Source organism: Kogia breviceps, chromosome 1 (genome assembly GCF_026419965.1).
Source record: "Kogia breviceps isolate mKogBre1 chromosome 1, mKogBre1 haplotype 1, whole genome shotgun sequence".
Taxonomy (NCBI): Eukaryota; Metazoa; Chordata; class Mammalia; order Artiodactyla; family Physeteridae; genus Kogia; species Kogia breviceps.
Window position 1 is genome coordinate 169,696,641 of NC_081310.1, and position 16,887 is coordinate 169,713,527.

At 41.5% G+C, this 16,887-nt stretch overlaps 2 protein-coding genes across 3 annotated transcripts in view; both read right to left on the reverse strand.

Moving 5' to 3' along the window:
• The window catches only part of ZNF684 (zinc finger protein 684), a 57,833-nt gene extending 46,517 nt beyond the window's left edge, over positions 1-11,316 (reverse strand). Inside the window, exons 1-4 of the mRNA XM_067010593.1 lie at positions 11,211-11,316; positions 10,490-10,659; positions 10,329-10,385; positions 189-313 (exon numbers count right to left, since the gene is read on the reverse strand). The gene's annotated coding sequence lies outside the window, so the exon portion shown is untranslated. The remainder of the gene's footprint in view (positions 1-188; positions 314-10,328; positions 10,386-10,489; positions 10,660-11,210) is intronic.
• Positions 4,650-10,521, reverse strand: EXO5 (exonuclease 5). Of its 2 annotated transcripts, XM_059044292.2 has the most exons (3): positions 10,490-10,521; positions 10,329-10,385; positions 4,650-6,149 (listed from the first exon to the last, which is right to left on the reverse strand). In XM_059044292.2, exon 3 carries the CDS (start codon positions 6,138-6,140, stop codon positions 5,028-5,030), a length of 1,113 nt encoding a protein of 370 aa, XP_058900275.1. In that variant the 5' UTR covers positions 6,141-6,149; positions 10,329-10,385; positions 10,490-10,521; the 3' UTR covers positions 4,650-5,027. The 2 variants fall into 2 exon arrangements, with proteins under 2 accessions (XP_058900275.1, XP_058900281.1); XM_059044298.2 differs by lacking the exon at positions 10,490-10,521 and having other exon boundaries at positions 10,329-10,416.
• Positions 11,317-16,887: the final 5,571 nt, after the last annotated feature.

Consider the following 16,887-nt stretch of genomic DNA (forward strand, 5'->3'; position numbering starts at 1 on the left):
TGGAAGATGCTCTCAATAAAGATATCCAAAGAATGGTGTGGTTATTGGAGACATTACTGAAGGACAGCAGAAGTGAAGTTCAGTGGAACTGGAGAAACCGAGGCTAGGATAACGATTCTTAGCTTACTTGTGGTCCGCAGGCACAGATTCTGCTTATGGGGCCTAATCAATATTCCTAGGATACTGACCTGGAGTTCAATACAGCTCATTTTTCACTTCATCCAGACCTCCAGGGCTTGGAGCCTCTTCTTTCTCCAATGCCAACAGGACCACTCTGCAATTTTTGCTTCCACATTTGAAGATCTGATGCAACCTGGTGGATCGTGACACCACTACAATAGTTCCAATTTCATATCCACCTGAGATAAATCATTCTGCAACACATTAACTTTTACCAAGTCAGCTCCTCCTCTGGAATACTACTTTGCTCCCCCCTACTTTTAGAAGATATTGACACAATAGAATATCATTCAGTCTTAAAAAGGAAGGAAATTCTGACACAGGCTATAACATTGGTGCAACTAGAAGATGTTAAGCTAAGTGAAATAAGCCAGTCACAAAAGGACAAATACTGTATGATTCCACTTATATGAGGTACCTAGAGTGGTCAGACCCATAGAGACAGAAAGTAGTATAGTGACTGCCAGGAGCTGAAGGGAGGGAGGAAGGGGGAGCTCATGTTTAATGGATAGGGAGTAATTTCAGCTGGGGTAGAGGAAAATTTCTGAAGATGGATGATGGAGGTGTCATGTTCATATCTTCCTCTTTTCCTCCAAGAGTGTCGGGTTCTTAGCAAGGCAAAAAGTGCAAGCTCTGTTACTGAAAAATCTCAGTGTGGCAGAGATGGCAAGCTGTCACTCAATATCCATTCTCTGGTTTTTGCAGTTCATAGACTCTCCAATTTCTGTCTGCACATATGCTTTCCCAGAATAAAAATTACATATCCCAACCTCCCTTGTGGTGACCAAATTTCGGCCAGTGGGATGTCAGTGCTGCAAATTTATGAAGTGTTCTTAAAATAATATCCTTTTCCTATTTCAGCTTTATGCTGAATGTGTATAGGGGACTAGAGTTTGGGCAGCTATTTTGGACTATGAAGTAGGAAGACACTTATTGATTTTAGAGAAACAAGAGAGAAGGAACTTGGGCTCCAGACATCATGACCTAGACTAACTATATCTAGGGTTCTTTGTCATGAAAGAAATCCATTTCTATTTTGTTTAACCACTATTGTTTTGGCAATTTCTATTATGAACAGTTCGACCTAATCCTAATTTAGGTACTTAACCCATTCTCTGACCCAAGAAGCAAGTTTTTTTGCTTTTTTAAAAATCAAGAAATAGCTTCGTTGTGACATCTCTTTTCATTTACCCACTCACTGAACAAACATCCAAGAGGTTCATAATTTGGAGTCAGACACCTTAGGCAGAGTTCATATAAATATATGTTGATACATCCATAAAAATATCTTGAAGAACCTTATAAACTTCATATCACATCATACTGTATGATACATACATGGGAGAGATGACATTATTAGATATGAGGCAGCTGCAAACCAGGGAAGTATCTCTTGTAGAGAACAGCATCAGTGATCCTGGGGTGATCCCAACTACAGATGCCTCTACTACTCTGTGAGAAACCATAAAATGATGACCGAAAGGTGTTAATTTAAAATAAGGATTAGTGGACTTCCCTGGTGGTGCAATGGTTAAGAATCCGCCTGCCAATGCAGGAGACACGGGTTCGATCCCTGGTCTGGGAAGATCCCACATACCAAGGAGCAACTAAGCCCGTGTGCCACGACTACTGAGCCTGCACTCTAGAGCCAGCATGCCACAACTACTGAAGCCCGTGCACCCTAGAGCCTGCACACTGCAACTACTAAGCCCGCATGCTGCAACTACTGAAGCCCGCACGCCTAGAGCCCGTGCTCCGCAATGAGAGAAGCCACGGCAACGAGAAGCCCACGCTCCGCAACGAAGAGTAGCCCCCCCCCGCCACAACTAGGGAAAAGCCAGCGCTTAGCAACAAAGACCCAATGCAGCCAAAAATAAATAAAATTTTTTAAAATAATAAATAAATAAATGGGCTGTGTCATGGCTAAATTAAAAAATAAAATAGTGACTTGAGAGCTCAGGGAATTACTGAATTACAGAATTTTGACTAAATTCTATTAAATTAGTCACTGTCTAAAACCGACTGATTTTCTCTTTTTCCTCTTCTTAAAGATTCTAATATAACTAAGATGATGCTACAGAGGCCTGAGCAAGTTCTTTTTTTGAAGACTATTAGCTTAATATTATTTATCTCATAAGGTTCAGTTTACCATGCCCCAAATTTGAGTCCAAACTTCTTAGGGCCTATAATGACGTACAGTGTAGGCAGCTTAACACAGCAAGAAAAATTTACAGTGTAATAGTTAAGAGCATAAGCACTGCAGTCAGACAGTCTAGGCTGGAGTCAACCATTTTCAAACTGTGTGACCTTGGGCAAGTTTTATAACCCTTCTAAACTTCGGTTCCCTCATCAGAGATAATAATGGATACACAGATTTAATCGTAAAAAGTGCTTAGCACAGTGCCTGGGACAGAATACTCCCTCAGTAAATGGGAAGAGTTATTACAAGATTCCCACTTTCCATAAGAAAAGAGTATTTGTAGCTCAGAAGGCCTCCAGAGGTAGCCTACTGTAACTCCTATAAATGTCCAGGTTTCACCAGTTCATGTATAACATGCAGCTATGCTAACAACATTCACTGTGTTCTGCTGGCTCTTGGCCTTCTAGTTAATATAGAAACCCCACCCTTGCCAACTCCTCTCCTTCCATCTACTTTTGCAAATTCTCCAGGAGTGTGTCCGTAAATAAGCCTACTCCTTCCAGGTGATGTCCATATCATTCTTTCCTCTGGTCTTGCTGGAGAGGCCTGCAGTTAAGGGCTCCACTGAGATTCCTCTAAGATGCACTGAGATTCCTCTTCATTATCTTTAAATATCTTAAAATGTTTTTACTTTGTTGTTTTTCACTTTATAAACAGAATATCATGCCATATGTAACCTTTTGGGACTTATTTTTTCACTTAATATTGTGTGCTAATTTTCATCCACATGGTTGCATGTCATTGTAGCTCATGTGTTTTGGCTGCCATACCACATCATCCTACTCTTCCAATGATATGCACCTAGGCAGCTTCTAGGTTTAGGTTTTGCTATTGTGAAAGTGTTACAAAGCTCTTGTTAATATTCCCTGTTGTACATGTATAAGAGTTTCTCTTAGCGTATACTCGGGAATGGTATTGCTGGATTGTACAATGTGTGAATGTCACATGTTACTTAATGTATTATGTTTTTCTATTTTTTTAATTTTTAAAAGTTATTTTTTAATGAAAATATTTTATTTATGCTAACATATAGGTTTATTGTTATTTTTAAATGAATAAACGTATATTTAGATTCTCAGTCTTGACCTACAGTAAATATCATTGATAAAGCCAACATAAACAATATGTCTTTAGTATCATCAATAATTTTTTTTTAACATCTTTATTTGAGTATAACTGTTTTACAAGAGTGTGTTAGTTTCTCCTTTACAACAAAGTGAATCAGTTATACATATACATATGTTCCCATAACTCTTCCCTCTTGTGTCACCCTCCCTCCCACCCTCCCTATCCCACCCCTCTAGGTGGTCACAAAGCGTCAATAATTTTTAAGCATGCAAAGGATCTGAGACAAAAATATTTGAGAATGTTGCTCAATGGAAAAACAGCAAAGGACTAGAAACAACTTATACTATCATCAATATTATCTTCATTATTATCAGCAGCAGCAGCAGTAGCAGCAGCGCCATCCATATACTGAATCATCGAATGATTCTGCTGTGTCAAGTACTGTCCTAAGCTCTTTGCATGCATCATCTCATTTAATCCTCATAATAACTCTATGAGGTAAGTATAATTACCATCACTCCATTTTCCATATTGGAAAACTGAGGCTCAGAAAAGGCTTAGAGGGCTTCCCTGGTGGCGCAGTGGTTGAGAGTCCGCCTGCCGATGCAGGAGACACGGGTTCGTGCCCTGGTCCGGGAGGATCCCACATGCCGCGGAGTAACTAAGCCCGTGAGCCATGGCCGCTAGGCCTGCGCGTCCGGAGCCTGTGCTCCGCAACGGGAGAGACCACGACAGTGAGAGGCCTGCGTACCGCAAAAAAAAAAAAAAAAAAAAAAAAAAAAAAAAAAAAAAAAAGAAAAGGCTTAGAAACTTTCCCAAGGTCCCAAGCTAGTAAAGAATAGAGTCCAGGTCTGTCTAATTCCAGGGCATCACTTATGCTCTGGTCTTAGAGTGGGAGATGATGGGTACCTGTGGGGTTGAAGGTAATACAAGCTTCCACTCACGTATTCATTCTTTTGTAACTATTAATATCATATTTACTATTTTCATTTTTTATGGCTTCCAGTTCCTGCTTCATTTTTCCTTATTTCTTTGAGCATATTTATTAGGCTTCTTTTAAATTCATGCTCTGCTCATTCCACTACTTCAGAAATATGTTTATGTATGTACTTAAAGGCTTGGAATAACATGCACACACAACTATTCTGGTGGTCCTCTTTGAAGGGTTGAGATTATGAAAAAAACCAGTTCAACCAACCTGGACGGTGTTTCATTTTATTTCATTATATAAAATGTAGAAACCCTGATTGAGAAAAAAATAGGGAAGAGACTTAAAAGAAACTGAAGAATCTTCTTAGGAAAGCAATGATTGATGGAGGACACCTTGCCCCAGCCATGATAAGCATCTGTCTTCTTGGCAACCTATGGCGAAGCTCCAGGGACAGTATAATCCCAGATCTCTCCCACTCACCCCTGAGCCTTGGTCCTGGATTTGTGTGGTAAGAGGCTGAGGAAATATGAAAAGAACCAAAATAAGAACACTCTCCATGGAAGTCAAGCTCAGAGACTGGTCCTCTTTCACTCTGCTGAGTACATTACGAGCAGGAAAGATCAAAGTTCCTGAAAGTCTGTCTTGCGTTCATTTGGCTTTTCTGGCTTGCGGCTCTGGCATGGAGTTGGGCAACCCACCGCTCTTCCTCCACTCACAGATATCTGCATAGTTGCATGTCCGGCATTTCCAAGCCTCCTCCACATCAACCCCTTGAGGCTCTCGGTGGCCCATCCAGTAGGCCATATAGTGCTGCACTTTGTTTCTCACCTCTGTCTCTTCAAAGGCCACTATCTCTGTACCCAGCACAGTGGCAGTCTCTTGGTGGATATACTCAATCTTCAGGATATCAATAACTGGGAGGTCAGACAGTGTTAGAGACAAGAAGACAAGCTCCATGAGGTCACCGAAGGACTTCACAGAGAAGCCTCCCTGCCGGGCATGCCTCAGCACTGAAGGTCCCAATGGCTTTTCTGGACGCAGTTTTGTGTGGTGGATTAGGCTGGCAGTGGTCACTTTCCCTTGTACCATGGCATCAAAGATATATTTGTACAGGCTAACCTGAAAACAGTCTTTTTTTTTCTGAGCGTCCGGAGGGAGCACAGGGTGCCTGCGTGTCTTGAGTTCAGCCAGTTCCAGTTCCCCCCTGGCTGTATAGTGCAGCTCATCAATCACTCCAACAAGGAGCACACCCTCCACTTCTCCAAACACTGGAAACTCTCTGATGCGCCCTTCTGACTGCAGGGTAGGAATCATTGATAATATGTTCAGAAACTTAATTGCCCAAGCATCTTCTTTAGAGGTGATGGGGACAGTCACAAGATCATGAACTTCTAGTTCTCTAGCTAGGTGGATGCTGGCACCAGTGTCCAAAACAGCTGACTTCTCAGGTGTCAAGAAACCAGGAAGCTCCTTCCCATATACCATTTGCTGTTCACACCAGTTCTGAGTAGACAGGTCAGTGACATACAAATATTTAAGATGGAATTGTTCCATAGGTGACAAGACATCCAATCCTCTTTTCCATTTTGGTAAGCTTATGAGCTTGCCATCCTTCCCAGGGAGTTCAGAAGAAGGACCAGCCTTGTTAGGTGAAGTATTTGACTCTTGTGTATCCTCCAGGTCCAGAAACTCTGAGTCACTCAAGTCTGAGAACCCTGAGGCCTCTGCTGACACCGTCTCCTCTTCCCTAGTCTCTGCCATGGCACAACTCTGGATTGGGCAAAGGTCGTGCATATCATGTTAAAGAAATGCATTACCCAAATGAAAAATTTCTCAAAAGCACTTTCAAATTCCAATGAGGTAAAAAAGAATCACAACTAATTATTTATATACAGTCTTTAAAGATGCTTATTTATTTATGACCAATTAGTAACGCTATAGAGTTGTACTACAGGTACAATTTACAACAATAAGACTCATTGTATCATCCATATATGAATACTTGGCAAAAATTTTTAAGTGCAAAATAAAATTTAAGTTTTATTACTGAATCTGGAACTAACATACCATGTGTGACTTTAAGCAAATCACCTACTTTGTCCTCAGTTTCTTCATTTAAAAGGAAATTTGAGCTTTGCCTTTTTTCCTTCAAAATTCTACTGACTTGGGACATTATTTCATTTTTTAAGTGAATGTAAATCATTGTAAATGTTGGAGCAATGTTTGCCAGTTTACCATGGACCACTTCTACAATTCTTTTGATACAAAGTCCTTGACTAGGAAAATAAAACTCAATAACAAACTGTTCCTTGAGAAAATCAGCTCTACAATGACTGCTTTTAAATGTAGTTCTCAGAAACGTAGTGCAGCAAAATTCAGACTAACTACAGATAAATACAAATAGATCTACTCATGAAGTAACAGCATGAAGTTACGAGAGAGGATATTCACAGCAACATGTGGAAATCAGCTGTTTTTTGTGTTTGAGATATATTAAGAAAATGACAGTTTGTTGTAAAGGAAAAACTAACACACTATTGTAAAACAATTATACTCCAATAAAGATGTTTAAAAAAAAGAAAATGACAAGAAGAAAAAGCTCTTGGTGGGTTTTACTTTACCTTTACTGACTGTATAAATTCCTCCTAACACTATAGAAATTGGTGTTTCCCACTATGTTTATTTTCTCCCTCCACAAGAAATTAGCTTATGGTGGAAAATATGTAAGTGAAAACTCTTTAAGTATTACTGTATTTTGCTATAAATAATAGTGAATATTTATTGCACAGTTATTGCGTGCTAGACACTGAGCCAAATGCTTCACATCCAACATCTCACTACTCTACTGAGGGACAAATACTCTCCCTTTTTACAGCAAACAATTTCACAAGCACAGGAGACAGAATAGAACAATGAACACAATCTAGATAAATAACTGTTGACATGTTGCTGTGTTTGCTTCTTTCAGGTGCTTTTTTTTTTTTTTAGCCTAACTATTTTAAAATAAATTACAGAAATCATCGTGCTTCAAATACAAATGCTTCACATACATTTCCAAAGAAGCCTCCTACATTAACTACAACATTATCATATCTACCAAAATTAATAATTCCCTAATACTCCAATCCATATTCAAATTTCCTCAGCTGCCCTAAAAAACATTTGGATAGCTTTTCGTTAAACCAGGAAACAAAGACCATACATTATGTTTGATTGTTTTGTCTCTCAAGTATTTTTAATCTTAAGAAACTAGGGGAGTTCCCTGGTATCCTAGCAGTTAGGACTCCGGCCTTTCACTACCGTGGGCCAGGTTCAATCCCTGGTCAGAAGAAAAGAAACTAGTAGGGGGGAGGGATAAATCAGGAGCTTGGGGTGAGCACATGTACACTACTACATATAAGATATTTAGATAACCAACAAGGACCTGCTGTATAGCACAGGGAACTCTACCCAATATTCTGTGATAACCTATATGAAAAAAGAATCTAAAAAAAAATGAATCTATGTATATGAATCACTTTACTGTACACCTGAAACTAACACAACATTGTAAATCAGCTATATTCCAATAAAGCGACTTCCCTGATGGTGCAGTGGGTAAGACTCCGTGCTCCCAATGCAGGGGGCCCGGGTTCAATCCCTGGTTAGGAAACTAGATCCCATATGCATGCTGCAACTAAGAGTTTGTATGCCACAACTAAGGAGCTGGCGACCCACAACTAAGGAGCCCACCTGCTGCAACTAAGACCCAGCGCAACCAATAAATAAATAAATAAATGTAAAAAACCACACCCTACGCTCCAATAACATTAAAATATTAAAAAAAAGAAACTAGGCAAATTATCTTGTGAAGATGCTCTTTTTAAGCCCTCCTTCTTACTTCACACATCTAACCCTGCATACAAAAAAAAAAACCCAAAAAACAAAACAAGGTATGAGCAGCCCACTAGTATTTTGACTTTGGGTGACAGGAGAATAACTTGACACAGAATTTAAGCTGATTGAGGTAAAAACTATGAGCGAAGCTTCCTCCTTGCTACTCTAAGGAGCAATGAAAGAGCCATATGTACCAACTCTCATGTTAAAACCTTAACAACTGATACCTTGAAAATGGTATTAATATTAGTTATCATTGTACTTAACTAATTTTTAAATAGTCTAAATGTCCCTAATGAAGGAAAACACAGATAGCTGGAAAACAAGTTATTTGCAATGAACCAAAGTAATACAATGCTAAGACGTCTGGGTATATCCTATAAAGTTATTGCTTTATAGGAAATTTCAACAGTAATAAAACACAGAAGCTGCACGTTTGCACAAGTGTCTTAAACTATGAATGTGCCTTAGATGATGATAGTTTCAAAATGAGTAATGTTATTTGGACTATGAAGTCCCTAAAACTGGGAGAGAATCTTTACACTCCACCAAGAAACAAAAGTTAAATGGCAATTAACATGTATACTTGGGTTGCCCCCTATCCCCACCCCTCTGCAGCGGAGGGCACGAAATCCAAAGCAACTGACCCTGAAAATAGTTTACTTCAAATATCCAGTCCTGGGCTATCCAATATGTAGCCACCAGTCACATGCAGCTATTTAAATTTAATTAAAATTAAATAAAATTAGGCACATTTCAAGTGCTCAGTAGCTATATGTGGTTGGTGGGTACCACATTATAAGGCACAGATATAGAACACTTCCCTGTCACACAGAGTTCTATTGGACAGTACTGGTTTCAATTATTTCATATGTATCTATTAACTCCCCAAAGAGAGCGTAAGCTCCTGAAATGTACAGACTTCCTACTTGTTTTACATAAAACACTCAAAACAGGGTAGCTCTTAACAGGTAAGTGAAATGTTTGTAAAGAAGACACAAGGGACTTCCCTGGTGGTGCTGTGGTGAATTCCCCTGCCAATGCAAGGGACATGGGTTTGAGCCCTGGTCCAGGAAGATCCCACATGCCACAGAGCAACTAAGCCGTGCGCCACAACTACTGAGCCTGTGCTCTAGAGCCCGCGAGCCACAACTACTGAGCTCACAGGCTGCATCTACTGAAGCCCGCGCACCTAGAGCCTGTGCTCCACAACAAGAGAAGCCACCACAATGAGAAGCCCACGCAGCACAACAAAGAGTAGCCCCGCTCACTGCAATTAGAGAAAGCCTACGTGCAGCAACAAAACCCAACACAGCCAAAAATAAATAAATAAATAAATTTATATTAAAAAAAAAAAAGAAGACACAAAAGGAGAGCATTCTTTGTGGAATTATTTACCTAAAAGGAAAAAACAATACACTGAGGATGGACAATTTAGACTCAGTGTGTTGCTTGGACTTTCCTATGCAGAAAAAATCCAGGCAAGGGCATGATGCAGTGCACTTTGTCCCAAAATTCAGTTTGTATCTTTTTGACAGGAGATGATTTTACATAATACATGGATCAACATCTTAGAATAAATATAAAGCTTAGAGTGTTCTTCAAATGCATAATTTCATATGTAGTGTTTCTAAGCATAAGTTTGATTTTTTTAAATAAATATAAGTAAAAAGTTAAAAATATGAGACTAACAATACATGTGGTACATAGGTATGGTAGAAATAGGTGGTAAGTGAATGAGATGTTTGGGAAACACCAGCATGCTGTCAAGAGTCTGGGGGTCCTACAGATCTGGATTCTGAACCTGAGTAGGTCAATATTATTTAGTATGCTACTTGCCTTATGAGTATTCTTGGGCAAGTTTTCAGTTTTCCTGAGGCTACTGACACATCTTTAAAATTAGAATACTCCTTCCAACCATACTCAGCTAGCCAAACAACTGAGTGATGACAAAGTACACACACTGGCACTCAACAAATGTGGATCTCCTTCTCCCTCTCAAGGGAGAGATGAGATAGTACACCTTCTCCCTCTGACAAATTAAATTTTAGGAGAGAAGAAACTTCTACTCACCTGGGACTTGGCTGATCTTCCTCCTCACAGGAAAGGCAGAATGCTGAAATGACAAAGCTGGGGGAGGAGGAAAGAGCTCTGAAAGACCAGGTCTGCAATCGGAGAATCCAGATTAGCAACTCTGGGCCTTGCTAGAACAGAGACTTTTGGTCCTTTCTCACCTGACCAGTCCCTCACATTGCGGCGTTTCCTCTTCTCTGATCCACACTGCACAGACTGTTGCCCACCCCAGATCCTACGTAACGCTTGCCTCGCTCCGAGGGCAAATTCTCCGTGACTTCTTCGTTTTGCCCATACCCTTGATGCCGTTACATGATCCAATCCCTGCTCCCTGCAAGTAAAAGGGTCAGCAATAACGAAGGTCCCCCAGGAGCTCCGAGAGCAGTTTCCTCTTCCAGCCCCAACTTCGGCCCAGAAACTCGGGCAGAGACCTCAGATCAGATGTTTTTCCCCTCTGATGGGTTCCTGCTGCCCGCGGAACTGCCTCTGCCTTCACGCTCAACATCCTAACTTGCTCGGTGCAGTCCGGACTTGAGGGCTCCAAGAAAGTCTGCCTTCAGCGGGGACGTTCCTACCGGCCCCCAAACCACTGTCTCCCCAGGAGTTCCATGCATGCCCGAAAGTTTACTGAGAACCTCCCTACAGTGTACTGGAGGAGCGAGCAAAGGATTTCTGGACTTGGGAAGGGGTCCCAGCCGACAGCAAGGTCTTCCAAGATCGAAAGGCCTGAACCGACAGGAGCAGACGAGATAAGCCGCTGCCCCGGAGCCGTTCCCACCCAGAAAGGGGGTTGGGGGGACGCGGCACCCGCGGGGACAGATCCCTGAGTTCCAAAACTCAGCCCCTCAGCCCGCCACCCGCATTCGCCGGCCTTCCCCTAACCTGGGATATGCCTCGGAATCCCGGACTCCACCGGCTCCGCCGCGGCCTCGGAACCGCTCCCGGACCCTTTCCCCGGACGCGCAAGTGCAAGTCCGGCAGAGAACCTCTGGTTTCGCTCTTCGCACTGAAGCCTCCTGGACACCAGGCCCAGAATGCCCAGCGGCTGCCCAAGGTCCGCCCCCTCCCGGAGGCCTCAGCTGCGCCGCTTAGTCTTCGCGCGTCTGCGGCTCGAAAGCGAATTATACTCGCTGCGGGGCGGAGGAGGGTCCTGATGCGGGTCCGCCTCTGCGGAGGTCGTCCTTGTGGGCTGCTGGCTGTGCGTGTGGGTTCATTCGGGACGGAACTGCGCCGTCGCTTGACCAAGAAGCTCCCACCCTGGCGGCTTCCGGCTACTGCCAAGCCAGTGTAGGAGAAAGGTCTGGGCATGTTCCTTTCCGCGGTGCACTTGGCCTCTGCCCGTTAGCGCTGCGTCTGTGCTTTGCCACCTTGCGTTCTGAAAGCCTTTCTTCGCACCTCGCACCAACTTTCCCAGCTGAGAGAACAACCACGAACTCACTTTTCAAAGATGCTGACGCTCGTCTCATCAATGTATTTCTTTTTTTTATTTGCTTACTTTTAAATTAACCCTTTTATTGGGAAATATAACACAATTATATTCTTAAATAGAAAGGTAAGTATAATAATTATTGAACAGACATGTCGTCATGTAGAGCAAAAATAGATAGTGTCGTGCCCTTCCCAGATACACTCCCATGCCTCCTTCCTGAGGAAACCACTAGTCTGACTTTTATGACAATCATTGCTTTTTTTTTTTTAATAGTCATCACATATTTGGAAACGATTTGTGACAAAGGTGGCATCACATAGCAATGGAGAAAAAAAGTTGGTCTTTTCAATGAAGGTTCTGAGACAATAGGGTATCCTTATGAAAAAGAATATAAAATGAGACCCCTTGTCTCACTTAATCACAAATATCAATTCCAGGAGGATTAAAAACCTAAATACATTTTGCACTTCAGAATAGGGATTTTATTTATTTATCTATTTACTTACTTATTTTTGGGCCTTGCAGCTTGAGGATCTTAGTTCCCCCACCAGGGATTGAACCCCAGCACCAGCAGTGAAAGCAAGTCCTAACTACCGGACTGCCAGGGAATTCCCCGATTTCTTTTAAAAAAACATAAAAATGTTGGGAGTTCCCTGGTGGTCCAGTGCTTTCACTGCCCTCGCCTGGGTTCAATCGCTGGTCAGTGAACTAAGATTCCGCAAGCAGCGCAGCACGGCCAAAAAAAAAAAAAAAAAAGTTAAATAAAAAAGTTAAATAAAAAAGAAAACTACAGGGCTTCCCTGGTGGCGCAGTGGTTGAGAGTCCGCCTGCCTATGCAGGGGACACGGGTTCGTGTCCCGGTCCGGGAAGATCCCACATGCCGCGGAGCAGCTGGGCCCATGAGCCATGGCCGCTGAGCCTGTGCGTCCGGAGCCTGTGCACCGCAACGGGAGAGGCCACAGCAGTGAGAGGCCCGCATACCGCAAAACAAACAAACAAAAGCAACAAAGACCCAACACAGCACAAATTAATTAATTAATTAATTAACTCCTACCCCCAACATCTAAAAAAAGAAAACTACAAAGGAGATTTTGGGTCAGTTGGGGGAATTTAAATGCGATATTAGATAATAGTATCAATCAACTATCAATATCCTGAGTGTGAAAATGATTTTGTGGTTGTGTAGGAAAACGTCCTTGTTCTTGGAAATATGAAAGTTGAGGGAAATCTTACACATCATGTGAAATATGGGTGGGCATTGCTGTATTGAGGCTGGAGGTTTCTGCCTCCTCCCAAGTATGACTTTCCTTCATCAGGATGCAATTCCCAATGCACGAAAGCCCATCCTCAGCCCTTTCACACATGGACCTGTTATCTTCAAACGGAGTTTGAGGGGGCAATGCTGATTGGTGGAGTGAAGCAGAAGCGATTCAGAAATGATCATGGGAAAAGAAATTTCCAAGATAGCAGGACGATGTTCCCCAAAGCTTTCATTCTCAAATTTCAGAAAATGTTACCCTTTCCCCAAAAGGCTATCATAAGAAGTCGGGGCATTTAAGGTCCAGCTGTATACAAACGCCTTTGATTTAGTTCTTCCACCTCCAGGGATATCTGTAATATGGGAAATACTGTTAGACACAAATTGTCTGTTTTCCTCTTTCCATCTTACTTTCCTTACTCTTTCAGAGGGTAGAATTTGTACCTCTAAATCACACTGATTACAGTCTTCCATTGAAGTGTTTATATGATAAAAGTGTTTATCTATATGAATGCTCTCGAGAGCTTCACTGTCCAACACAGTAGCCACTAGGTACGTGTGGCTCTTAAACATTTGAAATGTGGCTAGTCCAAAATGACATCTGCTGTAACTATAAAATACTGTATTTTGAAGATTTAGTAAAAAAAAAAAGTTAACTCACTAATAACTTTTATATTGATTACATGTTAAAATAATAATATTTGGATATATTGTATCAAATGGAATATATTTTTATTTATTTATTTATTTATTTTGCTGTACGTGGGCCTCTCATTGTTGTGGCCTCTCCCGTTGCGGGGCACAGGCTCCGGACGCGCAGGCTCAGCGGCCATGGCTCATGAGCCCAGCCGCTCCGCGGCATGTGGGATCTTCCCGGACCGGGGCACGAACCCGTGTCCCCTGCATCGGCAGGCGGACTCTCAACCACTGTGCCACCAGGGAAGCCCCAATGGAATATATTTTTTAAATTAATTTTACTTAATGCTTTTTGTTGTATTAATGTGGCTGGTAGAAATTTTTAAATTATTTATGTGGTTTGCATTTGTGTTGTGGCTTACATTATATTTCTCTTGGACAGTGCTGCTCTTGAGCATCAGACCTAAGGTCAGGGAATTTATCTTGCTCAAGTTTGTGTTCCTTACAGGTGCTAGAACAATTATTGACATAATTTTTATATGCTTAAGAGAAATCCACTGACAATATTCTGTATTTGAGAATCTTCTCTTCCCAGTATTAAGGTCAGCCTCTCTTTAGCCAAACACCAGTTTCTGGTAATTGAAAAGGGCGTTGCTTAGTAGCAGAAAGCCAGAAAAGGTAGCCCTAATCTAGGAAGTTGTGGGAGCTGGGAATGAGTTAAGGATGTAAGACTGGGCCATGCTTTTGCTAAAACAGGCAGCCTCAGATGTAGGACATTTGAACTCTTGAATCAATTAGGGTTTATTCATTTATCAGTTTGAAAACCCAGGAGCTCTAGCTTCAGGTGAGGCTTGATCCAGATGTCAAACAGTGAGACCAGAACAGAGTTCTCTCTCTCCATTTCTTGGATCTATTTCCTCTGTGTTTTTGCATTTATAGGCAGTCTTCCTCCTCTTCCACTGCCAGTAGCTTCCAGGACCACAGTCTTCCAGATTTGTGTCCAGTGGAAAAAAAGGAAGTCCATTTCCTAATACCTCAAAGATAAGTCCAAAAATTGTCCAATTGGCCCTGATTACTCAAACTGGGGCTGTGTGCTTGTCTTAACCAGCGTCTTCAAGAAAACAGAGCCTGAGGCAAGGATTAGATGATTTTTTTTTTAAGGTGCAAACCCATGGTAGCAAGGGTAAGAAAAGAAGGAAGTGTAGCAAGCAACAGTGTGAAACAAATTGAAGTTGAGTAGCCCTGGCTATTGCTTCATGTTGAGCCATGGTCCTCCATAGTGATTGCAGAGTAATTTTATAAAATTAAAATCCCTTGCTATCACTCTCTAGTCAAAAATCCTGTAGGATAAGGCCTAGATATTTATTTAGTAAATTCAGCCAAGACTTCAAGTGTTCATCCAAAACTTCATAAATTTTGTGTAGTATTATTCCCTGAAGATGTGACACAAACTAAATCTGGGAGGATGAGTAGGAGCTAACAAAGAAGTTAGGCAGAAGGAGGAAAAAATAGCATAGCTGCTGACCAGAAACTATGAAATAGCATGGAATATTTGGAGGACCATAAGATGTTTATGGCTGGAGAGAAGTACGCTTGGGGGGAAATTTGGGAGCCACTATTAGAAAAATAAGCAGTGCTCTATACCAAGTATTCTATTAAGGAATCTGACATTTAGCTTCAAGTCATAAGAAACCATTGAGGGATTTCAAGCAATAATTTGATTAGTTATAAGTTTTAGTGTGACTACTCTAGCAGCAGTGGGGACGATAGAGAGATGAGTCCAGATTAGATATAGAAAAAATATTTGGGAATCTATTTAAGCAGTTAGGAAATGCTAAGAGCCTGATTAAAGTACTGACAATGGGAATAGAGCAGAGGACATAAACTGAAGAGATCCTAAACAGAATGTATAGGACCTGGTGACTGACTGGGAAAGGTGATGGATGAGAGGGAGAAGTTTAAGCTGGAGAATTGGATAAGGGGTGATACCACTTCCAGGATTAAGGAATACAGATTTTATTGAAAAGATTGAGTTGAGTTTTGGACACACTGACTTTGAGGTGACTATGAGTTACCCAAGTGGAGATATCCAGTGGGATATTGAACATAATGTTTTCTCCTAGAGCTCAGGAGAGATTTGTAAGATATAGATATAGATGTAAGAGGCGTTGGGATGTTAACAAGATCAGACAAAATGTCTAGCTTGAGAAAAGAATTACGCCTAAGGACACAGTTCTGGGGGAAGAACATTCACATAACCAACAGAAGGAGAAGTGTCTGTGGGATAAATCTAATGAATGAATAAGCACTGATAAAAGGCAAAGCCAGTGGGTAGGCTCTGAAGCATAATTTATGAAACACCTCCTTGGGGCAATAGATCTGAGAAGTAAAACTCTTACAATGGCAAAAAGCAGCTATGTTTAGCCATTAAGGGCAAGTGTTTGGAAAGCCAGGCTAACAAACTTAGAGGAAAAAATGCTCAAAAATATGACTCAGGTGAAAAGATGTGAGTAATTAAAGAAGGGGAGTCTCCATTTCTTCATCTATAAAGAGAGAAGTTTCAATTAGGTGAGTTCCTAGATCATTTCCAGTTCTAAAGTTCTGATCTGATGAGCCAGCATTGAAGAGTGAGTAGGATCTGGAATGCTATTAACAGTAACCCTTTCTTCTGCTCTCCTGCCCCTCCAGCTGCCCCTTCCCCGCCGCCCCATTCACCACCACACTATCCACATGGTTCCCACAGAAGCTGAGATCTCTGCCTACAGTTGACTTGTTTAGCGGTGGGCACCTGACCTAGCTGGGCCATTAAGAGAGCTTCCCCATGATTTTGAGATAAGAAGTGAGAAAGAGAAGACAGTTTTTCTCTGAGTGATGGAAACTGAATATATATAAAATCTAAAGCTGATGATAACCGTGATTTGCAATGAGGTGTTGAAAACAAAAAAGAAAAGCCAGAATGAAGAAAACACAAGAAGCAGAGGTCGGAGATGGAGAGAAAACTGCCTGAGTTTTCCAAAGTGTTTCAGATCCTGGTCTCAGTCCACTGTTATAATGTATCATTGCCCTGACTTCCATGAGATACCCCAAAATCCCTCTATTAACACCTCTCCTTGAGACTTAACTAACCTCAGTTGATTTCTGTTACTTGTAACTTAAAGATTCTCAACTAATATATTTGAGTGTAGTCAGAGCCCATATGGGAAGGAGATAAGTAAATGGAAGAGGAAGCTGTAAGG